At 38.3% G+C, this 27,310-nt stretch overlaps 1 protein-coding gene and 1 long non-coding RNA gene across 2 annotated transcripts in view; both read left to right on the top strand.

The window, feature by feature from the left end:
- The first annotated feature begins 3,777 nt into the window (after positions 1–3,777).
- On the top strand, positions 3,778–11,943 carry LOC108449792. The gene is made up of 2 exons (XR_001866089.1): positions 3,778–3,908; positions 6,178–11,943. It is a non-coding gene; the product is annotated as an uncharacterized LOC108449792 (long non-coding RNA).
- A 4,513-nt stretch (positions 11,944–16,456) lies between these two features.
- LYRM4 (LYR motif containing 4) overlaps positions 16,457–27,310 on the top strand; it is a 73,239-nt gene continuing 62,385 nt past the window's right edge. The window contains exons 1-2 of the mRNA XM_008643460.2: positions 16,457–16,461; positions 20,640–20,760. Coding sequence (XP_008641682.1) covers positions 16,457–16,461; positions 20,640–20,760 — 126 coding nt within the window. The remainder of the gene's footprint in view (positions 16,462–20,639; positions 20,761–27,310) is intronic.

A 27,310-nucleotide genomic window follows, 5' to 3' on the forward strand; every position in this document is an offset into this window, starting at 1 on the left:
CACCGGGCCTGGACCCGCCTCGGAGCGCAGGGAATGGGCAGCCCCCGGTCCCTCTGCCAGGCCCCGGGCTGCCGCAGAAGCACCAGCAGGCTATGCCTGCTGTAGGGAGAAGGGACAGGACAGAGACTGTCCCAACCTGGAGTCTGGGGTACTTGTGCTGAGTCTGGGCTCCTCAGTAGAAGAAGGAAGGACAAGGAGATGCTGGAGAGGGTCTAGTGGAGGGCCACAAAAATGAAGAAGGGTCTGGAGCATCTCTCTTCTGAGGAGAGACTGCGGGAGCTGGGCCTGTTTAGTCTGGAGAAGGGAAGACTGAGAGGGGAGCTCATTAATGCATAGAAATATCTCAGGGCTGGGGGTCATGAGGATGGTGCCCGACTCTTTTCAGTGGTGCCTGGCAACAGGATGGGGAGCAATGGCCATAAACCAAAACACAAGAAGTTTCACTTCAACATGAGGAAGAACCTCTTTACATTGAGGGTAGCAGAACACTGGAACAGGCTGCCCAGGGAGGTCATGGAGTCCCTCTGTGGAGACATTGAAAACCCATCGGATGTGTTTCTGTGTCTCCTGCTCAAGGTGACCCTGCCTTGTCAGGGGGGTTGAACTAGATGATCTCCAGAGATCCATTCCAACCCTAATGACTTTGTGAACCTGACATAGCCCATGTCTGGTCTGTGTGCTGCCCATTTCCTGCCCAAGGAGAGGTCAGGCTGCAGCCAAAGCCTGGCACCATGTGCTGTGTCCAGGCTCAGGGTGCAATGAGGGATCAGGGTTCACTCTTCCTGCCAGTCTGTGTGGCTCCCTGCCTGCCTGCCTCCTCTGGCTGTTGATGAAAGACATGCACCGTTTTTTTGGCAAAGGTTAGACATAGGCCTGGACTCCATTAGATACCTGCTGTGTTCACAGGGGGTGGTACTCACCCACACTGGCAAAATTGTATTGCCCAATGGTAGTTTATTTACTTTGCCACTCAGTTGCACCATGAGAAGAGACATGTGAACTACCTGTGCTGTGAATCATCTCCCAGGCAAGAATTGGGAACAGAAGCCTTTAAACTTTCATAACTGTGGTGAGCTCTGTGCTCTGCAAGGCACAAGTATTCCACAAACCTCAGGTGCAAGGGAGTGCCCTGAGAAGAAGGACTGTGGGGCTGAAAATGAGCTGGCACTAATAAACCTTCATCACTGCCTCCACGCAGCAGTGTGTGTTTGCATCATGCTCTGTTGCTGTCAAGGCTTTCTCCTGCTCTTTGCTGTCCTGAGTGTACCTGATTGCCCTTGTTCTGGCTAAAAACCAGAGGATTGTAAATGGAGATGGCTTGAAATGTGCAGTTGGTGAACAGCTGAATGAAGCTCATGTCTGGGCCACGACGTGTTTTCAGCAGTGGGTTTGTACTTAGGGCTAGGCAGGGAGGAAGTGAAGTTCACAGCAAATTTTAAAGGATACAAATCATATGGTATATTTACCATGCAGATCTGGTTTTTTGAGCATATCAAAGGGGCGACTTGCGCCATATCACAGCGCAAGTTGCCCCTTTCCTTAAAGAAAAGATCTCTGGTTTTGATGGGCCTGTCCTTAGATACTGTAAAATCAGAAACTGTCTAAAATCTTGTGGTGTATACACATTTGTGAGCACTAGAAGCAATAACAGTTTCCAGCAAGAAAAGATCAGCAGCTGTTACATTTAGAGGTCTGCTGTGACCACAACAACAGTTCTGCCTCGATGTTTACTCCACACCCATAGGTAAAAGGGACACCCCGTTGGCTTCTGCACAAGATAAGCAGCTCTGCCATGTCCTTAGGGCTGCTGTAATGTGATATGGCAGTGCAAGGGAGTTAACCCAAGGACTTTGTAAAGAACCAACTTCAGCAAAGTAGAAGGTATTACAGATTAGTATTATTGATTCATGGCTTCAGCTAGACAGTGTCTGAATACTTTATTACTTAAAATTGTGTATTTGTAAGAGTATGTCTGGAGTATGACCAGCTAGCTATTGTCTCCTTATTTGCTTACTGTGCTTTTTCTCCTAATTTTGTTGCTCTGGTTTAATCTGGCAGGCAGCTAAGCACCACACAAGTGCTTGCTTGCTCCCCCCTCCCCAATGGGATGGGGGAGAGAACTGGGGGAAAAAAAAATAAAATTTGTGGGTTGAGGTGAAGACTGTTTAATAGAACAGAAAAGGAATGGATAATAATAATAATTAATTAGAATACACAAAACAAGTGATGCACAGTGCAGGTCACCACTGGCAGCCTTCAGAATAACACAGGAGCATCTCCAGTGTCCTGAAGTAAATGTCACAGAGTGTTTGGACACCCAGATATGGAGGCCAGGTTTCAACAGCAGGGAGAGGGAATTTAGTAGACTTTAAGTAATTTCATATCTGCCCTTCTGCCCTATTACCCCAGCAGACAGTCTGAGCATGGGAGAGTGATTTGTACTGGAGGAAAATCAATATGCAGAGTGGCAAGATGTCAGGTTTTGAGTCAAAAAGGTGGTTTTTAACAAGTGTGCTATTTTCTTCTGCTTGGTTGACAAAAACTAGAACCTCTGATGGTTTATAATATGTTAGATTGTAGTCTCAACTAAATGGTTTTAAGGGATATTTCTAAATATCATTAGTGATTTAAATAAATATTGTGAGTGGTTTCAGTACAGAAGACAAAAGAATTTATAAACTTGTGAAAGCCATTAAAATACATCTGGTTGCAGATTAAGATAATCTGAACTTAAAAATTTCTTGTTTGTTTAACATGATTGAAGCTTAGTGGTCTTAACACATGGGAATCTAATGGAAAGGAGTTCTCTCCAGGACAATGCAGAACTGGAGCAGGTCTTCCCTGAGAGAGTTTGTCATCTGCATTTTTGAAGGTTTTCATGATAGGTTTAGCCAAAGAGCACCATGGCTGACGTCACCTTGTTGCATGCAGGTCTGTTTCAAGTGTGACATTGAACTGGATAAGCTCCAGACATCCTAGCTAACCAGCTTACTATGATTTTCAGATCCCTAGCCTTCCTTGCTCTATAAAGATACTAACAATGGGTAATAAGTTCAGGGTAACATCATATGACATGCTTCCAGATCATCTGCTTTCTATTTCTTTTATTTCTTGTAGTTATGAGCAATGTCAGAACCTTTGAGCTGCTCTGTTGGATTTTTTTCTGCAAATGATTTTTAAATTTTTTTAAGGTCTTTCTTGATTTATTGCAAATTTATTTCAGTTACTCATTATGTTCTCTTTTAACTGATGGAAGTTGCATTTTTATTTATAGACATATTTTTTCTTCTCTCTCTAAATTGCATTTTAATGGAATTAGATTTTTCTTTTAGAATGTGCAATATTATTTGATTAATAAAATTACCCAGAATATAAAAGAATCAAGGAAGAAAATTTGTCAAAACAGGTTTTGCATTGGAAACAAGTATTAATTATGCATTCTGTTTCATCTGAGACATGTCCTTCAAGATTTTAAAACTAGTAAATCTGATTTTTGCAAATGACTGCTAACCTAGGAACAAAACTGAGCAAAATAATTTGCACTTTTTTTTTCAGTGCCAGTTGCTTTTCCTACTTTGACTGACATAGTTGTTGATCTGATTTTAGGGAGTCGTGGAATATAGAATCATAGAACAGTCTCAAGATTGCTGCCCCTTGTTCTTCTGGGGGACTTCGATTTACCAGATGTCTGCTTGGAATATAATACCACAGAGAGGAAGCAGTCTAGGAGGTTCCTGGAGTGTATGGAAGATAAATTCCTAATTCAGCTGGTGAGGGAACCAAATAGGGAAGGTGCCCCACTGGACCTGTTGTTTGCCAAGAGGAAAGGACTGTTGTGTGATGAGGAGATTGGAGGATGCCTTGGGCACAGCGATCCTGAAATGATGATGCTATCAATTCGCACAGAAGTAAGGAGGGGTATCAGCAGAACTTGTATTTGGACTTCCTGAGGGCAAATTTGGGCCTGTTTAGGAGACCTGTTGAGAGAATCACTTGGGAGGCAGTCCTGAAGGACAGGTGTCCAGGAAGGCTGGACATTCTTCAAGACAGAAATCTTCAAGGTACAGGAGCAGGCTGTCCCCATGTGCTGGAAGATGAGCCAGCAGGGAAGAAAACCAGCCTGGCTAAACAGAGAGCTTTGGAACAAACTCAGGAGGAAAAAAAAAAGGCAGAGTTTACAGAGTTGTTGGCATTTAGGGGAAAGGGCAGACTACGCTGGAGAACTACATGGGTGTCATGAGGTTAAGCAGAGAGGAAATTAGAAGAGCCAAAGCCCAGCTGGAACTTTATCTGGCTACTGCCATAAAAGAAAATAAAAAATGATTCTGTAGATACATCAGCAACAAAAGAAGGGCTAAGGAGAATCTCCACACTTTGTTGGTTGCAGAGGTAAACACAGTGACAAAGGATGAGGGGAAGGCTGAGGTACTTGCTGCCCTCTTTGCTGAGGTCTTAATAGTGAGGCTTCTCCGGATACCCAGTTCCAGAATAGTAACTTCTCGGGGTACCCGATTCCTTTCATGAGAGCACCTGGATTTTTGCACAAGTATAGGTTAAGTTGACCTGTACTTGCATAATGACCTATGCTTCAAGGGGGCATAAAGCTGTTAAGATCCTGCTAACAACTCTTTCAAGAACATAACTCACACCAAGTAAAATTTTTTTAAAAACACTCTTTTATAAAAATTAGTTTCTTTCTCTTCCTCCCAACATGCCTTAGTTGGTCACTTTAATGGGAAAATCTTACTTTGCTTTTGGTCCCTGGTCTATAGAATCCTGTCACTCTTTCTTTTTGCACTTTCATCACTTAGGTATTTTAACAGCCACATTAAAATTTTACATGCGACAGTTGTCCAAGCTGAATAAACCTTTTTCTCACTGGATATCCTAATGAAGTTTGTGATTGGCAAGGTCTGCCAGCAGATTGTTTGTTTCTGTGTGTTAAGGAGGTAAAAAAAGTCGAAATGGTGATTAATCAAAAAGAAAATTCAAGACAATAATGAGAAGAGGGAGGCATGGTTTTCTGACCAAAGTGGTAGTTTGCAGCTGAGATAAGAAATGCAGGAAAAAATAAAATTGTCAGTTCTGTCCAGCAGAGATGTCTGACTTCTTTGTAGGAGTACAGTCACAGAATTGAACCTTTATGGTACCTGTTTTTCCTCGGCTGTACAAAGAAGGCGGATAACTTATTTTTTCTTATCTCTGTATAATTGCTGACTGTGTTTTGAGTGATTACAAACTTTAGGATTTTTTTAGTTAATTTCCCATTTACTGAGTATATGGTGCTCTCTGATCTACTTGAAAAGTATAAAAAGGTCAGGGCTGCAAGCAGCTGTGGTATTCCAGAGTCCAGGGTGGTTTCCATCCTACAGTAGTGCAGACACTTGTTTTGGCCTGGAGCTGCATGACCCAGAGTCACAGGTAAACAGGCACTGCACATTTTCAGTCACACAGATTTGTGGTTGGCGTTACTAACAGCTCTTTTTTTGGGGAGTTAAATTTTGGCAATTATTTCAATGACCACATCCCATTTAGCCATTATATTATTTTAAGCTCTTTTATATATATTGCCTTCTTCTGTCAGATTCATATATGCTTGAATAGAGATGTCAGTATTTTAAGAGCTCTGGATGCTGCTCAATCTGCTGATTAGGATGGGAACTGTGTAAAGGACTGAGATGGTGACACTCTGAATTGTAGTAAAACATGGAAATATATGCACTTTTAGGGAAAATCCAGAGGTATAAGAACATGATTTTGGACTGGGGTCTGACAGTATTGAGGTATTTCCATTTGACTTCAGTATTATATATGTATAAAATATTTTTGGAAGACAACTGAAGCACTCTATTTCAAAAATGTCCAAACATAGTCATTAGATACCCTCAGGACATATTTCTCTGAAATTTTAAAACAAATGAAAACAGTTTTATCAAATATTTTAATTTCTTAATAGTAACATTACCCAACTGCAAATCATTGCATCAAAATTCTGTTGATCTTGTTCATTAGGAATTGTTATCTTGGGTTTAAAGGTTCAATGGTGATTGTCGTTTTCCAAATACATTCACTTTACCCTTGTAAAGTTACACTCTTCCTGAACAATTAATGATATCTGTGCATCAGGTTTGATGTAATTTTCTTGATTTCTTTTTTTTTTTTTTTTTTTTTTTTCAGAGGAGAATTTTGAATAGTAATAACTTGGAGGGAGAGTTTGGAGCACATACAGTCCATACAGAGTTACAGAGTTCTGGAAAAATTGAAATTTAATATTTGGAAGACAAATGGATGGGGCCTCCTCAAAAGACTGATACGCTGTTTTAGTTATTTTATTTTAGTAAAGGCACTCCAAATGTGTAAATCTGCTGTGGCTGTTTGTTATTCTTTGTATAGCACAGAAGAACAGGGACATATTGCTTTTTATGAAAGATTTAATTACCAGTAATGTTTGTTTGAGAACTAATGAGAGTAATAGAAAAAATACTGCCTCTGGCAGTGACTCATTCCCATACACATAGGCTTATGATTTCTGGTAAATGAAAAACACTTTTTAATGTAGCTATAGTATTAAAATGGATTAAAATGCTGTCCCATCTAACCTCCTCCTTTCCTTACTCTTGGATGTGGCTTTAACACTTAGTTCCTCTGGATTCCTCTCTATGCTGCCCATGGTGAAAAGATGCTGACCTCCTAGCATCCATGTGATTCAAGATACAGTAGACACAGGTTATTATAATTTCAAGTATTCTTTAGAAGGTCAGCATTCTGGATTTAAAAAAAAATCCAAGTAATTTAAAAAACAAAGAAAAAATGAAACTGCAGTCAATGAGGCAATGTTTAGAACCACTTCCTGCAGTAATGGATGGCAAGGATTCTCTCTGAACTACCTCCTCAATAGAGCTCTTCCCATGTATTTTGGGGTGCACTGACCAACAAAGTACAGTCCTAGATTATACATAGTTCTCTGTTTTTCAAAAAAAAGTGGGCATCAAAGGAGACTTTCTTGGTTGTTTTCTTGTGTTTGTGAATACTTGAGCCAGCTGTTCAAAGACTGTTTTGCACAGAACTCAGTGCAAAAGTGTCCTTAGTGAGAAATATTCTTGGGGATTCTTCTTGATACAGTTTTTTCTCAAGAATGAAGATGCCACAAATCATCCAGACAGCTTTCTACCTAGGGTGGCATTATGGCCTATGGCCTTCTTCCCTTACATTCTTTTCTGCATTCTGTTCTATTCTATTCCATTCCTTTTTACCAGATCGCTGTATAAAATTCTAACATTCTTCTCAGGATGCAATGCAACTGAAAAGAATTCAGTTGAGTTCAGATGCTTTCTTCCTGAACAGAATGTGTGGGAAATAAAATCCTTTAAACGTTCTTCAGGAAAATTTGAAGGTCCTGTGCTGGGAATGGTATTCAGAGGCTCAGGACTCAGTCCAATACTTAGGACTACACTTTCTTCAGCATCATGTTTGTTACAAATTCTTCGGAAAAGCTGCTGCTTAGACACTTTTTTTTTTTTAAGTTTTTCAATAAATAGCAATTTGTTAAACCTCATTATAGTGTCTAAAGAAAAGAAGCCTATGCGCAAAGTAGATATTATTTGTGTGTATGCATATATGAATGTACTGGTATCAAGAAGTCAGGAATTCACTTCTACTCAATCCCAGTAATCCTTTTGCAAAATCCTTGTTTAAAGGAAGCTGTGAATCCACTCTTGAGACTAGAGAAAGTATGATAGGTGTGTGAGTTTTATTAGAAAATAATCTCCATCAACAGGTCTTGCCAGTCCTTCTGAGTGCTTGTCCAGCATATCCTGGTCTGGAACCATTAAAGATCTGTTTCTAAATCATTAGCTTGTTTAAAAGTAATATTGTCTTATTTTAACTGCCACAGAAAGTGTATGTCTGAAAAAAACTAAAATATTTCCTTGAGACTATAATTCATTCTAGTATATTGCTAGTAATCACTAATCCTTTATGTTATTGAAGCTTTTATAATTAAACTTAATTCTGTGACTTTAGGTGCCTATGAAAATAATTAATTGTATCCTGTGAGGTCTTTGCAGAGTTGTCTCCATCTCTGTCTTGCCCAGCATGTGATTTCTGCTAACTAGGATTTGCTTGCAGGATACACATGGTATTGTTGCTTGGTAGTGTTTATTTAAAGGCATTATATCTTTCCCCAGCAAACATACAGATTATCACAATACTCAGCTGCAGTCACACACAGATGTAAACATCGGCTTATTGTTTGCCTAAGCACGAGGGAGGAATGTATGCCCAGGTTTCCACAGAGCCTTGGTGTTGGAGAAAATTGGTTTATCTTACGAGGGTTACACATTGTGTGAATGTTAAATTTCTGCAGACTATGTTAGAATAGCAATCAAAGAGCCAAATGTGGCTGGGGTGGGTGGTTGGGGGTGTGGTTCAGAGACATAATTTATTTGCATTGTTAGTCACAGTTAAGAAAAGGGGAATTAAAAGTGGAAGGGGCCAGGTACAAACCATCACATTTCACAAAGTTTTGGATTGAATCACTAATAGAATTCTTTGTGAAACAATAATTCATTCATCCATCCATTCAAATATATTCTGTGTTTTTATTTATTTAAATAACATCAGTCGGCCTCCTTCTCAGGAAAATGTTTTAAAGTTAATACAGCTCAAATGAAATGCATAAGACAATCCTTGAAGTTTATAGCTTGAATTATACTGACAATGTCAAATTGAACTGTATTGTGTTGCCATGAAACTAAGCTGCTGCTAAGTTTCAGAAAACTTCTTTGACTCATCTAAAATATCACAGCCTTTTTCTAGTCCAGTAAGTTAGAAAATAGGTTTTCAAATTAATGGTCTTTGTATGTAAACTAGTTTTGAAGGGAGGAACATTGATTGATTGATCTAAGTAGTTTTATCACTGGCCAAAATAAATTAGGTGTCTCACTCATCATGTTTTTTTTCCCTGATCTGACTAATTTACAAAATGAAAATAAATGTTCAAGTGTTTCGTTTACTCAACAATAATAAGCAATGCATTTCATGTAGAACGCTAAATAGGTTTCTTGATTTCCAGAGCTATTGAGTGCATTTTTTACTAAATTTAATTTAGTATTTTCAGTTCATAATTTATACCCAAAATTGCTGCCCATTATTTGCAGATTTTGCATGGAAATATGAATATTTATCAAACTGCTGGTGACACAGTCACTTCCAAAAGCAAAAACAACATGGGATGAATATAGTCCTATAAGCTACGGCAATACAAGGTTGGACAAAAAAGTATACTGTGCATATATCTGTACAAAACTCCTTGTTCTGTGAACAAGTGGCAATGCTTGCTAACCTGTATGGACTTCGAGGCTTGGTTCTGGGCTTTTATTTCCCAATAATTTGTTGAAACCCTTGAAGGAGAAATTCTCCATCAGTGTGAGGTATTGCTGTCATTAGCTGGTGCTTCTGCAACTTGTGTGGGTAATTCGTTCCTAGATTGCAAACTTTTTCTGCTACTCTGGGGAGGGGAAGGTCATGTCTCATGTGAAAGGGAAGGTAATCTACCCTGGTCATAAAATGTTATACTAAATAACCTTATGATAAGTAAGTCATTCCTCATATCTCTTTTCCTCTCCTATCCCCTGCAGTAACCTTTAGGCAGTAGTCATCTGAGTTACTGAGTTTTAAGCCAGATGTTAATTCCACATTTAGAGTAAATGTTATCTGAGAAGAAATTCTTGCAGCCAGCAGCCATGTGCTTCTGGGAGGAAAAGGAGTTCGTGTTTGCTGTGTTTTCTTTTTCCTTGCTTGCAGACAGAGGATAAAAGTGCTGCCATCACGCATGTGAGTGACTATTTTTCTGTAACTTTTAATTAGCTATTAAGTACTATCTGGGGGTTTTTGTAGCCCATTTTTTGGCTTGAAATGCAGAATCTTTTTTGATATACAAATGTACCAATCTGAACCTAGCCTTATTAAATATAATATATAGAGAAATAGAGTATGGTAATCTTTTTTTCATTCATAGCATAAGACTCTTAGAGAGAGTGTTAAGAGGTTGACTGGAAGACTCTTTAAAAACTATTGACCTTAGTGTAGCTTCACCTCTAAATTTTAATGTCTGTATTTAATGTACTTGGGCTTGGCTAGATTAAAAGGCGTTTGTCAATGTTTCTCTTCTTTAAAAAGGAAAATTGACTGCTCTCTTTGTCTTCCTGAATACTTCTGATCTCCTTTTCTGTTACAGTAGTTAAACTGTTTAAGTGCACAGAAGATCTGTCAGCAGGTTTATTGAATTACTTCTGTTCACTGGACTAGAATACCTTGAGTTTTAAATTCAATCTCATTTTTTCTGTCTGATATTAAAGTATTTCTTGTCAGATCAAAGTATTGCATTGTATGCTGGGATCTACAATTTGGAAAGTAGGAGTGTATGCACCGAAATTTTAGAGGTGGAGCTCATACATAGCCCAAAAGAAACATTTTGGCTGGTAGCTGCTCTTTGCTTCATGTTTGGCAGATAGATAATCTACTCTACATTTTTTGTAGAGTAACTGTAGGAAAAATAGTAGGAAAAAGTGTGTAACCTTTTTTTTTCTTTCTTTCTTTTATGTGAAGTAGCTTTGAGGAATGTTGTGTTACTTCACTTAGATTTTAGTATTGCTTTGACTCCTATTTTACTTCTGGACTTCAGAAAAATATATAGGATCTATAGGTCCTGAGAAGCCGAATTTACTTTACTGGAGCTAGCAGAGGTCTCAGGTATGTCTTAGCTGGTCACCATCATGCCCCAAAGATACCAAAGATAAAGAGCTGTGGATTTACTGTACCATAACTTGCCTGCTAAGGGTCTGGCTTCTTTAAGTGCTCACTTGTGCTGGTAGCACCTGGGAGGTGCCAGGAGTGCGGAGCTGCGCAGTGCGGAAAGTCAGGGTGGGCAAGTTCTGGCACATTACACCTGGTGCACAGGGGTGCTGTGTTATTTATGGGGATGAAGATCAGCTGGGCCAGCCTGAAAACCTCAAATCTGCCTCACTGCATGGTGAATCAGTCATTCAGCTTTACCAAGACTATTCTTTTTCCTTCAAACCTTGCCTCTGTTCACCATGTGTCCTGCTCTTTCTTCATGTAAGAAGCTGCTTCTAATTTCCTGTGGGGGATGAAATGGCACCTAGAGTTTGTATAATTTGCATTTCTGCGTTGGTGTTCAACTCAGGATGGGGTTTTCAGCCCCTTTTTCTTCAGTCCTAGCATAATCATCTCTGAAGTCTGTGAAGACTTCCATATCCTGTAGCTAATTAAATGGAAAGAATGCAGAAGGAAATAACTAGTTCACTTGACTTTCTCTGCCTTAAGTAGTGTTCATAGTGTACAAAATAACCCACATTTCTTTTTTTCTGAGCCTTTGGTAATAATTAGAGTAGTCTGGATCTGAGCTTCCTGAAACATTACATGCATTGTCCAAAGGCATATATTTACAATCCCAAATGTCTGAGAATAATATTCAGCACTCTGTTCTATGCACAAAGTAGGATGCTGATTTTGTTACAAATTCCAAATTGATTTTTTTAGGCTCTAGATTTGACTCATAGGCTTTGCATATATTAGAATTTTATGTGCTGCTAAGTAATTTCAAATATCCATCATTGTTGTCAAAATTAATGTTGCAAATTTGCTAAACTAAACATGCAGTGCTTTGCAGTAAATGAGGGAAGGTCATTGAACCATATGGTGATAGGAAGTCCAGTGGGGGATGTTTGTCGTCACTGACTGAGTTATAAGGAACAAAGATTTTTAGGTAAGTTGTAAAGCTGATAGAAATGGATGAGAGAATAAATTTTGGATAGTAACTTCAATATTCTAAATCCTGTAACTTCTAGTATGTTGTATATAAACAGGGCAGGTGGTATGTTACTTCATGTGGATTGTTTAATAAATTGTATTTGTGGTTTATTGTTGCCTTTGTCATGAGATAACTAGACCCTATCTAATTTCAGTGCAATTTCTTCTACTAGATTCATTTTGTACCTATGATCCTTACATGCTTCTGTCTCAGAAATCGCAGGTTTACCTGAGCAAAACTCAAGGAGCAAAATTAACTGTCTTTATTGCTAGAATCCAAGGATCACTTTTGCAAAGTAAAACTTTGTTAGGAGTCTGTTCAGTATACTAAAAATTACTAGTCTGTCAAAATGGCTAACAAAGCTTCACCTCAGGTGACTTTCAGAGAACTGTTTCTTTAACTCTTTTGGAAGTTGAAATAGCTCATCTGTTTTAAAACTGTATACTAGCAACATATTTCTGATGCTTGATCCCTTTTCTAAGGAATTAGCATAATTTCCATATTAAAAGAATAATATGTGTCCTGTAACTAGATATTTACTATATCTGAATCTTTACTTTCAGAAATAGTGCTGTGCTTCAGAAATTTCCTATTGAAATCTTGTCATCATCCAGACCAACCACACTGCAGTCCAAGAAGTTTGAATATCCCAAGGCTTTATGCCCTGCTGCTTAATTAAAATAACCTTAGCAACTACTGCTTCATCAAAGGCAAATCGTTTCCCACTATCAAGTGTGAAATGCATGCATCCAGAAAGGCTGATTAGCACCCAGTGCTTCTCTAAATGAAATCACCAAGAGGCACAATATGTTTAGCCCTCTTCAGGGTACCCAAGTCACAGAATCACAGAACCTGCAGAGTTGGAAGGGACCCACAAGGATTATCAAGTCCAACTCCCGGCCCTGCACAGGACCATCCCCAAGAGTCACACCATGTGCCTGAGAGCATTGTCCAAATGCTTCTTGAACTCTCTCAGGCTTGGTGCTGTGACCACTGCCCTGGGGAGCCTGTTCCAGTGCCCAAACACCCTCTGGGTGAAAACCTTTTCCTGATATCCAGCCTAAACCTCCCCTGACACAATTTCAGGCCATTCTCTCCGGTCCTGTCACAAGTCACCACAGTGAAGAGATCAGTGTCTGCCCCTCCTCTTCCCCTCACAAGGAAGTTCTAACTGCAGTGAGGTCTCCTCTCAGTCTCCTCCAGGCTGAACAGACAAGTGACCTCAGCCACTCCTTATGTGGCTTCCCTCAAGGCCCTCCACTATCTTTGTTGGCTTCCTTTGGATGCTCTCTAATAGCTTAATATCTTTCTTACCTTGTGGTGACTAAAACTGCGCACAATATTCAAGGTGAGGCCACACCCATGCAGGGGGAACCTCTAGCCATGCTGAAAAGAGCGTGTTTGCCACAGCATTGGACTAAAACTCTAATCTTTCCAGCAAAATATTGTGGAATTTGTAATGTCTATGCACAGCAGGCCAGGCCTTTTTTATGAACTGTTCAGAAACAGCAGCACAGCAAATGGAGTGGTATATATCTGTCTCAAAAGGAAGAAGAGAAAAATCAGTGTTGTCAGGTTTTGAACTTGTCATTTCAAGGCGTTCCCTGTCTCGTAATTGGACTGCTGAGCTACCCCAGTGTCCTGGTTGTAGAGCAGTTGGCAGGGGCTTGGCAGTGAAAGCTCAGCAGAGAGGTATTTCTCATTTCAGGCCATCAAGACACTTTTCATCTGTAGCAAATTCAGGTTATAGTTCCTGCAGCACATCCTTGTCTGGTGCCTCGTTAACTGAACAACTTGTGCAGTTGGGTCCTTCACTGATAACCCTCTTTTTTAGCCTCTTCAATATAACATTTCAGTTGCAACTCCAATTAAGATTAAAAGAATGCTTTCATATGGACATCTTTACTTTTTTCTCTTAACCCTGAGCTCCTGAAAAGCACTCCCTTCTGCAGAGATTCTTTACACTTAGAATTAAGCCAATAACTGTTTTTATTTTAGAAGTATAGCAACAAAAATGTGTGTTTCAATGAATGGCAAAAATAATCATAGTTAGCTATGAATAGCACTGAGAGTATTCTGGGAAGAAGAAAGTGTTTGGGAACTGAGCTGTGAACCCTGGCAGCTAGGAAGGCCAAGAGCATCCTGAGTTGCTCAGCCAGCAGATTGATGGGAGGGAGATCACATCTGGAGTTCTGCATCCAGTCTTGCCCTCCTCAGCCCCCCATCGGGAAAGGCACAGACAACCTGCAGGCAGCTCAGCAGGAGCCACCAAGGGGGCAGAAGCACTTGTCCTATGAGCAGAGGCTGAGGGAGCTGGTCTGGTTCAGCCTGGAGAAGAAACAACAATGAGGGAATCTGAAAGCAGCCAGTAAGTCAAAGTATCCAGAGGGGCCTGATAGGAGAAAAAATGTAAATTCCTGCAGATGTAAAGTGCAGGAAGAGAGGCTTTAAGGAAAAGGTTCTTTCCCACAAGCACAGCCAAGCAATTGAGCTTGTTTTCTGAGAAAGGTGGTCTGGTTAACATCCTGTTTTTCAAGACTTGAGTGGACAAAACTGTGAGTAATCTGATCTGATGCCATCACTGACCAGGAGGTGGGACTAGAGACGTCCCAGACTGCTTTCCAATCTGAATGACTGATCTTGTTGATCAGGTGGCCATCCATGCTCTTTGCTTTGAAATGGGTACAGACACAAACTGATGAACAGATATACTCAGAAAAAAGAAGTTCTCATTTTCTAAAAACATCCACAAGTCTTTCTCTCTGAAAATCTAGGGAGGCTTTTTTGGGTTTAGATTGAAAACAGAAAATGGAACTCATGGAAAAGGTTCAAGTTTTGAGATCTGGGATGCAAAGTAGCAATATTTGCTTTAGAAATAATCTACAAATCCTTGTATCTGATCATACAGTGTGTATTATATGCACTGGGTTATAGTTACCTTCTCTCAAATGTGTTTTCTAATGTTCAATCTTTATTCCTCTTGTCTGTTCTCTTGTGTTAATCCTCTCTCTCATGAAGTATCTCTAGTGCTTTTCTATTCCAGACATATTTCTTAGCAGTTGTGTTGGAATTCATGTTTTGTATGTTAGCAGAGAAACCAAGTAGTGGCTGGTAGGTTTCTACCTGTGGGCACTTTGTGAAGACTGTTTAGTGACTGTGCTTTGTTAGAAAATTCAAGGAAATAATACTGAGTTTACCAGCAGTTTAATCTTTCTTCTTCTTTACTCTTCTTCCCTCCTTTCCCAGCATCCAGCCACCACCCTGACTCCCCCAGGCAAATCATGGATGCAAGAAGAGGCTTTGCTTTGATTTTTAGAAAACAGGCAGATGTAGTTGTCCTTGTGCTGTGACTTCAGGTGGCAGTGTATGTAGTGATGGAGTTTGAGGAGCACCTTGTTGATAAAATGTTGCATCCACACCCCTCTGTGGGGCTTGTGTTTAATTAGACCAATCACAACTACTTCCTTTTGAGGTACTACTTACGTCTCAGTCTCAAACACACCTCTGTTGTCAAGTGTTTCTTTTTTTAGTATTAGATGGTAGTTACATGCAGCTTTTGCTTTACCTTAATTGGTGTCTTTTAAAGAGACCTTTCTAGAGGAAAAAATATTGTAAATTCATATATATATATATATATATATATGGAAATATACATGAGTACTCATATATACATCTAAATAAGCATTCCCTCAGAAGTAATTCTGTACATGAAGGCATCTTCACTAATGCTCATAAAACTTTACTGTGAGGTAAAATTATTTCTCTGCAGATTTTTTTTGTTATAAAAACTTTCCATTTTTAAATGATACATATTTCTGAAAATTTAGGTGGGCAAATCTCATCTAGTGCACATTTTACTAGTAATAATGAGAAATTCTGAAAATTCATCATGGTTGCTACCATAAGTTAATAGATGTTAGTTGGAAGGCAGCAGTGGTAAGAAAATATAGTTTAGGGAAAGCCAACTGACCTTTTATGAAAAGGATCCCTCACTTGATGTAATGCTATTCTATTGTAAATGAGTATCTCACTTTCACATTGTGTCTTTAAATAAAAGCAGCATATACTTCATTCCAGAGCTGTTAATCACAGTGGGCTTCCTAGAGCTTGGCTACTGCTCGCTTGCCTTAGTTTGTTGAATACAACTCTAGCGGATAGGAAAAAATGCATTTTCCTCTAGAACTTTTTTGAAAGTCTTGAATATGAATATTCTAACCTGGTGGCCCCTCCCCTTGTGATCTGTTTTGCCTGCACAGATTATGTACCACAATCATCCTCTTCTATCTTTGTGTGTATGCTACTGGCCAACAACTTGTAATAGCCATTGTGTTCTGCAGTGTGATGCCTGTGATCGTGATGTGACCTATAAATACTTTGTATTTGTTGACAGTCACAAAGACAAGATGTCAACATGTTTGGAAAGATGTCTTGGAAAGATGACTTAACTTTTAGCGTGTTGCGATACTGGTAAATGCAAAGTGGTGCTTAGAAAAACATTGCTTGGCCAGGTTTATTTTGAAAGCTCGAACCTGTGTACTTAAAAAGCAAGTATGTTTGTGTGATGTTTCATCTTCTTTTCATTTAGCAGAGCACAAAGATTTTTTTTCTTTTTTTTGGTCAGGCATGACGTAAGTAAACATTTTGAAATAAAATATATAAGTCCGCAAGCAGTTATTATTTTATGAAGTACCTGGATTGTGATTTCGTTTTTCATTAATAGTTGTTGTTTCAGACTTTGCTTCTTGTAGACTTCATTTTTATGAGGACACATTAGGCTTTTGATTGTGTTTCGGGGAGGAAAAGAGAGAAACTCTTTGAAGGTGGAGTATTGGGACAAAGACTGCTTTCTCCTTAGTTTTTACTATTATGTGGCAGCTCTGTAGTCTCTTAACATTGGCAGGTAGTGCCCATTGCCTGAGAGTCTGTGGTAATGTTTTGGCCCTGGTCTTGTTCTCGTATTAACCCCCAACCACTCTCTGAGAAATTTTCTGCTGATGTGCATCTGTTGCCTTGTGTAGCCATCCACCTGCAGTGGCTTTGGTCTGAAGCCATTGCACTGAGTCTATTGCCCATCGAAGACATTCTTTTGGTTTAATTGGTAATTAATTGTGTGACAGATGCATGTAAGTAGGGATCACAAAAGGTGTTTTGAATGTGCATATGTATGACTGCCCTGAGTGAATATTCAACTCTACACTCTGCGTCCTGCTGCCACGAGGTTGCTGGACAAGTCTTTGCAGAAGATAAAACTGAAGGTGTTCTCTATTCAAATTTCAGTGCACTTGGAGGATAAAAGCAAAATGCCATGTTGCATCTTTCAGCCATTTTTCAGTATCTGCTTTCAAAGAATTGGTGAAAAGAATAATGAGTTGTGAAATGTAGTTTAAGACTTAAATGATGTTTCTTAATGAATACTACTGCATTAGGAGTTAGACTTTTCCATCAGGTCTATAGGAGCTCTGTGCGTGTACTGTATCCAAAATTGCTTTCCTATTCTGTTTCTCTGGAGAGTTAGCTTGGTACCATCTCACTGAAGGGTCCCCTTTCTTTGTGTGACTTGTTCGGCCTTTCTGAATGGAATCAGTTGCAAACTCTATCTATCAAAATCAGTACTGCTGTATTCCCTCCTCCTCAGTACTAATGCTCATCCAGTTCCCTGGAGAGCTGATGAAGCTCACTAACCTGGAAAAAAAGCCCAAAACAAGAAAAAAATGAAGTTAACTCTTGTTAACTTCTGTCAAGTTCCCAAGCTGGATTGGCTCAGATGGGGCCGAACATCAGACTGACTGTGCTGGTCTAAAGCGGGCAGAGGGAGTGTTTGTGCCTGCCAGGGTGGCAAAATTGCAACAGCTCCTCTTCACATTGGCTTCAGCTTGTTGCAGTTCCTTTGTGCCCCTTTGGGTAAGTAATCATCCGTAAGGTACAGCCATCACTTCACTTGCCAGTCTGCTTTTCATCTCTCACACTGTCTGCAGATAGTGCTTATTTTAGGATAATGTTGTAAAGTTTTATGAAGACAACCATGTATTTGCTGCCACTGGCTTTTCTAGGTGTGCCTTCAAATGGTACAGGTTTGGGCTTGGTGTGTTATGCTTGTTGAACTGAAAATACGCTCCATTAGAGTGGCTGATTAGCAGACCAGTTGGTTTATCAACCAGAAGATCTCTGGAGCAGTGCGCTGTGAAAAAAACCCGTACAGGTACATGTCTGAATGAACAAGCTATTCTCATGCGTGTGTCTTTACTATGTTTATGTCTTTACTTTGCTTACACACACTACATTACTTCCAGAAGGGCTTCGTTTTTCACTTGCAACAATATTGCAGTTCTTATGGTAGTTCTAGCTTTTAATGCATTCTCAGAAACTGTTGAAATATAGAGTGTTGAGGTGCTGAATTGACACTGCTCACAACTGTTGCTGCATATAAAAAGCGTTGTTTAAAAGAAAAAAACACACACACATATAAAAAAAAAAAAGCCTTCCAGTTTGTTTATATCTTGACTTAACACTTTTTACATAATTTTAGAGAATTTGAATGTTGGTAAAATATTTCCCTGGCACCTCTCAATGGGGAAGAAAGGATATTTTACAGGCATTATAGTATTGGGTTTGAGCTTTGAATTGAGCTCATCCTTATTTTAAATAATACATTGAATCTCAGTGTAACTTTGGTAAAGAATAGTGCCAGGTTATAGAGCTGGTCTTTGAAGTGTGTTTAGAGATATATGGATTTAGCTGTAGAATTAAGATTGTGTTAAAGCCTATGTAAAATAACTTCCTTTGGGTGGTTACACTCATAAAGGTTTTAAAAATTGTAGAAGGTAGAGACAGTGCAACTTTCTGATTATAGATAAAAATTGGTTGGTTTTCTGTGTACACATCTTTTCTTTCTCAACAACTGTTGGATGTAATTAGAGGAAAAGAGAGAAAATGGAACAATTAACACACCATATGTACAAAAAAAACCTGCTCCAGTCTGTAGGTGCTGTACTGAACAAGAATCTGGTTTTGTCCCATCTATCTTTTTTATGTAGATAGCATTTACTCATTTGTATTGCGTTTTGAAAGACTTGTACCCACTAATAGATACTTGCTGTTGTTGTTGTTTTTTCGTTTAAGCTAAATATATATATGTTAGTTTCTGTATCTCTTGGAAACAAGTCCTTTCTTTCAGAAAATATTGTATGTTTTGCACAGTTTAACCCTACATATGTATATGGGATGATTTGAAATCTATCCATTATCAAGCAACAGAATTACACTATATATTAATGATTTGGGGTTGTTTCTTTTCTAGAAGAAATAATCAGCTTCCTCTTCATGTCTTGCTAGGACAACAGCTGCAGATGAGATTGAGCTTCCATATTTAATACATTCTATTAACTTCACACATCCAAACACACACTCCCTCACTCCCTCACGCACCCCTGTGTCACATTATAGGTGAACAGGCCCTAATTAAAAGCACGTACCATCTGCTGGGGTGCGGCAGCAGAGTGGCACTCCACAGCCATCCTGATTCCTGTGATTGAAATGTGTTATTTATGAGCTCAAAGACAAAATACACTGCTTGGCTGGTGAAAGCTGCAATAGGAGCTGCATAGCACCATCTAATGGAACGAAGTGCCACTGGCTAGTCATGTTTCTTCTTCCTCTCTCCTCAGTCTCCTCCCCCAATAATTTTATTTTTCAATCTTGGCCTTGGATTTTTTATGATACTGTTTCAGACAATTTTGTCTCTTGTGTTCCACTTTTATACAAGATTGGAAAGGGTTGTTGAAACATTAAACTAATTGGGGGGGGGGGGTTTGCAGCCTTTTGTTTCCTTCCAGTGCTACACACAGGGTTTTACTTTCTGTAGCAAAAGTGATACTGATGTGATGTGGTGGTACAGAATTGGAACACTATCGAGATAGATGAGCAAGATCAGTTTACTGCATGTCTCCTGCCCCTCCCAAAGACCCATGTAATGAAAGTATCCACTGCTCAATCTGAAAAATTTATTTTAATATGGAAATTGGTCCTATTTGGGGGGGAGGGAAGGGCAGATGACAGTATACTACAGACTATGTGAAAGTTCTTTACTGTGTTGGAAAGAAAGGGCAGAATTTGGAGAGAGCTGCAGCTTTGGACCTTCCTCTCTGGAAGCAGAGATCTCTTCCAGCTTGCAGAAATAGTGTCCTGTAATTGTTTCTTAGTGGGGAAATGGATGAGGAGGTGTTGGACTGAGGGGTGAAATACACCTTGTCAGGAGAGGAAAAGGGTGACAGGGAAGGAGTCCTTTTTGTGTTGATTGGTCCATCAGTCTACCTTTGTTGACTGCTAAATTACAGCACTGCATCTAGTAGATATGTATGTTGTATTTAGTGTCTAGCTCAATGACCTTTAGAATATGCAGGTTGAGAATAGTCACGCAGATTCAAAATAATCTGGGAAATTTTCTGGTCCTTAGCCATTCTGTTACGTTCTTAAGATTTGCCATATCTATGCTGGGCATCCAACAGTATGGTTTCAGCAATAACAAGTGGTGAAGACTGAGCTGATACTTGAAATATGAAATTTTTCTACAGTAACCTCCAATACAACCACATTTTTTAAAATGAAAGGGTCTGGTCACTACTTCATCTCAGGCAACACAAAACCCTGAACAAAAAGATTTATGTCTAAAACTGAGCAATATATGTATATATTTATAGGTGTGTGTGTGTGCATTTTATTTTTTATGTCAGCATGTTTTAAAGAATGTTGAAATGTCATAAACCCCGGCACATCTATGAATACATGTCTTCTTATTGTTTGTGTTTAGAACATATGCCATCAGAAGGATAAGAGATGCCTTTAGAGAAAACAAGACCATAGAGGACTCTGAAAAAATAGAAGAGCTACTGAATAAAGCCAAAGCAAACCTAGAGGTTATTCAACGGCAGGTATGTTTATTTCTCTCATTATTTAATAGGAGCTTTCCACTACTCATTTAACTGTCTTATGCCACTAGAGATGGGAAAAATAGATCCTTGCTCAAAACATCTCTAAATGAACATCAGTTTTTGTCTGAGTTTGTTCTTATTTCCATCATAGGTTCACAAGGGTAACTGTGACACTCACTCCAAATAGTCTCACCACCTTCTGTTTGTTTTTTCCCATCTCCAGATACAGCGTTAGAATAGTAACAGAACAAGAAAATCCTGAAGTGAATTAATTGAATGCTGGCTACATGTGCCCAAACAGGGTCATAGATTTTTCTTTGGAAGATTTGAGTCACTGGCAATATTTTTCTTCAACCTTGTCTGAGAAGCATTTATAGCATGTCTGTTCCTTCCACTAGTGACCACGTTATTAAGACATGAAGTAGACTTTGTTGAACTTTGGATACTTTTTAACTTCTCATTCATACCTAGTGTCTATGTACAGTGACCACTAAAAATTGGAAGAAAGTAAGTTTCTATACATGAGCTCTCTATGGGTACTTGCAGTGCTTAAGCTGTTCCTCCTTGCAAAATCTGCGCTTGCTGACACCAATCAGAGCTCAGTAGTACTTTTATTAAACACTGTATGAATATGTGCACCTGCTCCTCCATGGTTTGTTTTAATATGAATCTTTAAACAGCCAGCAGGTCAGTTAGATGGATTCTTATTTCAGTAGGGATCTGGGCCCTTTGTTTTGACAATTAAGTATGAGTACTTAGGTGCAAGTTAATTTTTTTGGAATTTCTTCTCCCAGGGACAGGTGTGGTTTTGTGCTACCATAGTTTTGCTATCTTTTTTTAATCCAAACACTGCTATTTTTTTATTTTAAGTGTTTCTCAAAGAAGCAATTTGGATTGGATTGTTGCAATGCAATTACATTTGAATGTTGGCGTGTTTTTTCTCAGATCTGTAGGTGATAATTGGCATTTTCAGCTCTTCTAATTCTTGTTTAAGATAAAGTCTTGCTAAATAAAAACTTTCCAGCTTTTTTCTCAGCAAAACATGGTTCTACTGATCTGAGTTCTAATAAGTCTGGAACAGATTTTAAAATAAAACTCCTCTTTCCGCTCTAAGTCCTGTGTAAACCCAGATTACCTTGTTTCTGTAGACCCTAAAAAAAAGATACTATTTGTCTAAAACAGACTCTTGACAGGCCAGATTCTTGTCTAGGGTGGGGGTCTTGCCTTGCACCTTTTATGAAGTTTTCTTTTAGCCTAAAGGTTATCAGTCAGCATCTTTCTGTTACGCATTTGTTACTGTGTCAGTGGGACATAGCAGAATAATTCAGAATGGCCTCAGTTATTGCTAAGCCTGTAGGGTTTTGCATGTTTGCTTCAAACCTCAGCTATTTAAGGGGCTTTTCCAACATGAAAAACCAATTGCTAAAGTTGGTTCTAAATTGGATCACTGTCATTCCATGTAAGAGTTTCAGAGAAAATATACTTGAAAAGCAAGGAATATTAAAGACACTAACACAACTTCACGTTTTTAATACTGCTAAAATAGTGAAACTTATGTTGAAATATCTCTTTAATGTTGCATTTCTAGATATTTCCCAGACAAAGTACAGTCATGCTGCATTCACTTTTGGAAGGGTTTATCTTACATGTTTTCAGGAGTAATGGATAATGAATGTTATTATACAGTAATATAATAGGTAATGGCACTTTTTAACAAAAAATAATCAAATAGAAGGAAATTATTTTACCAAGATAATTTTTTGACATGCATCCCTACAAGAGTTGATTGTTTGGGTAATAAAGATTTTTTGTCCTAAAAAATTGAGAACTGTTGTGCTTTGCAGAACAGTTATGTTTTGGTGTTGTCTCACTTCCATCTGTAAAGGAAGAGATAAGTGTTGTAAAAATAGCAACACTGTCTTAAAAGCTTTTCATCAGGACTATTAAAAATCTGAACATCTAAGTTCATATTAATATTTACTTGCTGTCAAATTTCATTATGCTCTGTAAAAAAACATTCCTTCTCTCTCTTTAGTTGAAGATCTAAGTAATGAAGTCATCTGACATTATTAAGACTTTATATTTAAACCTAACCAAGCATAATATAAAGTGCTTTTATTTTTAAGTGGAGAAACACTGAAGCAAACATGAGATCTAGCATACAGTTTTTTGCTAAGTTTGGGGTTTATTATGATGTGGTTCATCTTGGTATTGCTGACTTTTTCCTAGTATGTCAGTAGAAATTAAGTAAGATTCCTCTTTGCTGACAATTTTTTGTTACTCTAAAATCAAATTTATATTCACTTTACATTCTAATTTATGGTTAGTCAACAAAGTGACCATTCAAGTGTAAGGTTCATAAATAACTATTTGAATCAGCCTAGTGGGAAATGTGAAGCAGTGACAGATTACTGTCATTTTGTTCATGTCAGTCACTGTACAATTTTCTTGAGTGTTATAAAAGTATCCTTATAATGCTGAAAAGCATGGAGGAACATTCATCTCCACCTTAGTCCTCCTCTGCTTATTATTGGTTTCGATTTTAAAATAGCCTGGCTAAAAGAAGGAACAATTCAGATTCATTTTAAACAGTGTTTTTAAAGATTTTTGTGTGTGTTTACTGTGTAAACAACAAAATTTTGTGATGTCTTTCCTGTAGAGAAGGGTGTTGTGAGAAATGCATTGTCACAAATAAGTTTGAAATAGAACGTTTTAAAAAGTTTTGAGGTGAAGTCTTGAAGTCATTTGAGGATTGTCATAACAGCCGTTCCCCAGCTATGCTAATATGATTTCATTTGTGAGTTTCTAATACTATTGCAGTATGATGGTGGTAGGAGAATTTGCACTGAAATGTACTGCTGCTGCTGAAATTTAAGCTTTGCAAAAGCCGCTTTGAAGATTGGCTAATACTGAGTGGTTTGAAGTTTTTTTTATGCCATGCTGTCTCTCAGGTTTTGAACTGAAAATATAATAGTGAAGTTCAAAAGCTGTAGTAGACCTGTGTGCTCTGATTAAAGCCTTGTTTTAATTTATAGGATATCTCATTCTTACATATTCCTCTGTAGTGCTTTCTCCTCAGTTTTATATTGTAGCTAGAAACTGCCAGTCATCTTGTTGTCCAGCTAAGAAGGGATTATTTTGTTTTTCCTGGCAACTCTGAGCCTTTATTATCAATTTTACTGGTTTTAGCATCACACAACTACAGTACTCTTCAGTAAAAGAGTTTTAATATTTCACAGCTTTTTTTTGTCTCTTTAAATAATCCAAACTGATGAGAATCCTGGTTTGCACAAATCTTGGTCAGGGAGACAAGAGATGCACCATGAGTGTGCAGACAGTCAGGATGTGTGGGTCTGCTTCCTTTACAGATGGCTGGTCATCTGTGTTTTTTAAGGGAACACAAACTTTTCTTTTGAGTCTGAGATGCTTTTCTTCAGGCTTGACGTCTCTTACTGTTCCCTTCCAATGTGTAGAATGAAAGAATGTGGTGTTGAAGCATGAGACCTCAATTAGCCGGGTTCCGCTGATAATGATAAGTACTGAGTACTTGCAGCATTTTCCATGTTTGCAGCATGTTGTAAAGTACATTCTAATCCTTGAAACATTCATTGCTTGTAGAAACTTTAGCTCCATTTCTTTTAATGGAATGTTTCATGACTATGCCTTGATAAAAGCCCACATCATACTTAGTGTGAGATTTTGGTCTCATACTCTTACATTTCTCCATAGTCAAAATTACTAGAATGGTCTTGTTCTGAAACTTGTGCAAAGTAAGAACTATCCTTCTGGACCTTTTTTTTCAGCAAGCCAAGTTGCCAGTGCAGCTGTGTGTAGCCAAGTACTGTGCCTTCTTGAGATGTTCATTAGCAGTATCTCATCTTAGCAATATTGTGAATTCGAGTAACACTTGAATGGAAGTGGAAATTAAACTGAATCAATGTACTAATACCGCACTCATATTATTATTGTTCATATTATTATGAATTGATGACAATATAGCCATAAGGAAACTTTCTGTTAATGAAAATAACATAAATATTAAAGCATGTTTAATAAATATTAGCAAGACAAGTAACTTCAATTATAGTTACTATAAAAAATGAAAGGTAGAAGTACTACCCTAGTTTACTGAACCTGCTTTGAATTGATTGCTCATTCTTTGAGCAGCAAATATTCCAAAATTAGTAATTGTCAAGGTGTATGTACTTCTGGACTGAAAGCATTTTTTTGTTGAGTATTTGGAGGACTGGTACCAATTTACACAGTTGTGAGTTTGTATCTGAAGGAACTTACCGAACTTTTAAGAAATGTTCTGGGTATCTGAATAGGTTGTGCTTATACTGCAGAGCACTGTAGTAGGCAGGATGCCCTTTGCAGGAGAAGGTTGATTTTGAAAACTCTTGTTAGTATTAGTTTCAGGCTACAGGTCATATTTATATCAAATTTTAATGAATATGTAAGAAAGTTGCAAAATACTGTGTAATGTATTTCATTAAGTTGGCAGCAGTTTTGGGGCCAAGAGAAAAGAATAGCTGGAAAAGCTCTTTGAGTGCAAGGGACAGCACCACACTACTGTTCAGGAATGTGCATGGTATTGGCAACTCATGTTTTCCTGTTGGCAGACAATTCTGTTGAAGCTCTAATATGGTTTATTCTTACCAAGTTTGTAACTGCAAGGAAGTTTTAAAATCACAGATTATTTTACTGCTTTTCTTGAGAAGCTCTTTGAATTTTATCTCTTTTTTTTCCAGCTTCACAATGGCAAATACCAATTTCTCTACAAAAATACATATTTTTCTACCACAAAATTGTAGACTTACAGCTCTTAGATAAGAGGATTGTCCTTTGGAACTTTGCTGGGGTTTTCACTTGTGTCATGTATTTTTATTTATTACTGTTGGATGTCATTTTCCAGCCAGGACAGAGCTGACATTACACCCAGAGAACACTTCTTACCTCTCGAGCCATTTAGCTATAGTTAAAGCAAGTGTAGACAGAGTAAAGTTTTCAAATGCCTCATTCACAGCAGAAGAGCAGGAGGTGAGTGGCATAATCAAACAATGGACAAATATCCAGTAAAACAGTTTTATCAAGTCACTGCACGGTATCTATGAACTACCTATAGACTTCTAAATCCTTGGATTGGCAGCTACAATGTAGAAAATGTTTGGCATGAGCCTCTTGCACTTCTCTTGCTCCTAGCCTGTTGTAGTACTGGGAGTCAGTTTTTAATTGCTTTACCACATCATGAATTCCCACTTGTTTGGTTCCTTACCTGCAATTACCAAAATTATGCTGGAAGCTTGTGGCAAAGCCACAAATTGAATTCAAATCAGCTGACTTAGGGTTTAGAAGCCACTAGGGGCATTTTACTGTCTTTGTTGGGGTTTTTTTTATTTAATTTTTTTAAAATTTCAGAGCTCTTTGAGGTGATATTTTTAGATATTTTCTTTACCTTGAGGTTGTTTAAATCCTTTTGTTATGTTCATGTTTGAATTACTTTACATGTGGTTTGAAAACTTCAAAGAGTTAAAAACAGTAGCCTGCCAGGAAGAATATGATTAAGAAAGCAACAGAAATCCTTAACATATATTAAAATTCAGTGCTCTTGACTTAGAAAGAGGCACAGATGCAGGCAAAGGAATGTATAACATAGGATGGATAATACCTGTCTTTTAGTAAACAAAAGAAAGCTTGAAATTGAAGTGGGGAAGCAGTAAATTCAGAGCTATACTGGTTTTATATTTCAGTAGGAGAGTAAATATATTCTATGTACAGTAAACATCCATAAGGTTTTAGGGGTTGAAAGGAGGAGGAACAAAGAAAAAGGTGTTGTAGGAGTGACTTTGAAAAAGGTTTGGTAAATTTAAACAGAAAACCACTGAATCAGAACTTGTCCTTTCACAGAACTTGTTAGCAGTGAGGTCTGCTTTGGCCAGCTTTTCCAAATACCTTTTTCATCTTGGTGTGTAGGCTATCTTTGGAGATGTGCAACATTGGAACAGATGCCAAAAGCCCAGAGCTGTCATATCAGCTTAATTTCTGGCATCTGAGGGCACAGGAAGTGTAATAGACATTTTACTCGTCTTCAGGTGGCATGGCTCTCCAGGTTACACCTGTGTGAGTCTCCAGAGCAGTGTTACTCCTTAGGCTTTCATTTAACTCTCCTGATGGAGAACAAGATTGTGTTTTCACAAGTGATTTGCTTCTGTTCATTCTGCTGACTAAACTACAAGTGGCAGGTTCTGTCTGCAGTATTAAATACCAAAGTAGACTGTGCATTGAAAGTAACCTTTAGACTGCCAGCAGAGGCAATTCAGAGGTAGAATGAGGCTTTGTCTTTCTGATGTAAGAGCTTAGGGTAAAACACAGCATTTGATGTATGCAGTAAAGTTTCCTAAAAATAAAGACTGTTGGGTGTGGGCCAATGCATTTAAAATACTGTAATTATCTGTCATAAAGAACTGTGATTATTTTTGTTGCATGTACTTAATGTCTAATCCAGTGAGGTTGGAACCTTATCATAAATAGTAGCAGTAGTTATATAATA

The sequence above is a fragment of the Corvus brachyrhynchos genome, unplaced genomic scaffold (genome assembly GCF_000691975.1).
Source record: "Corvus brachyrhynchos isolate BGI_N302 unplaced genomic scaffold, ASM69197v1 scaffold100, whole genome shotgun sequence".
Classification (NCBI taxonomy): Eukaryota; Metazoa; Chordata; class Aves; order Passeriformes; family Corvidae; genus Corvus; species Corvus brachyrhynchos.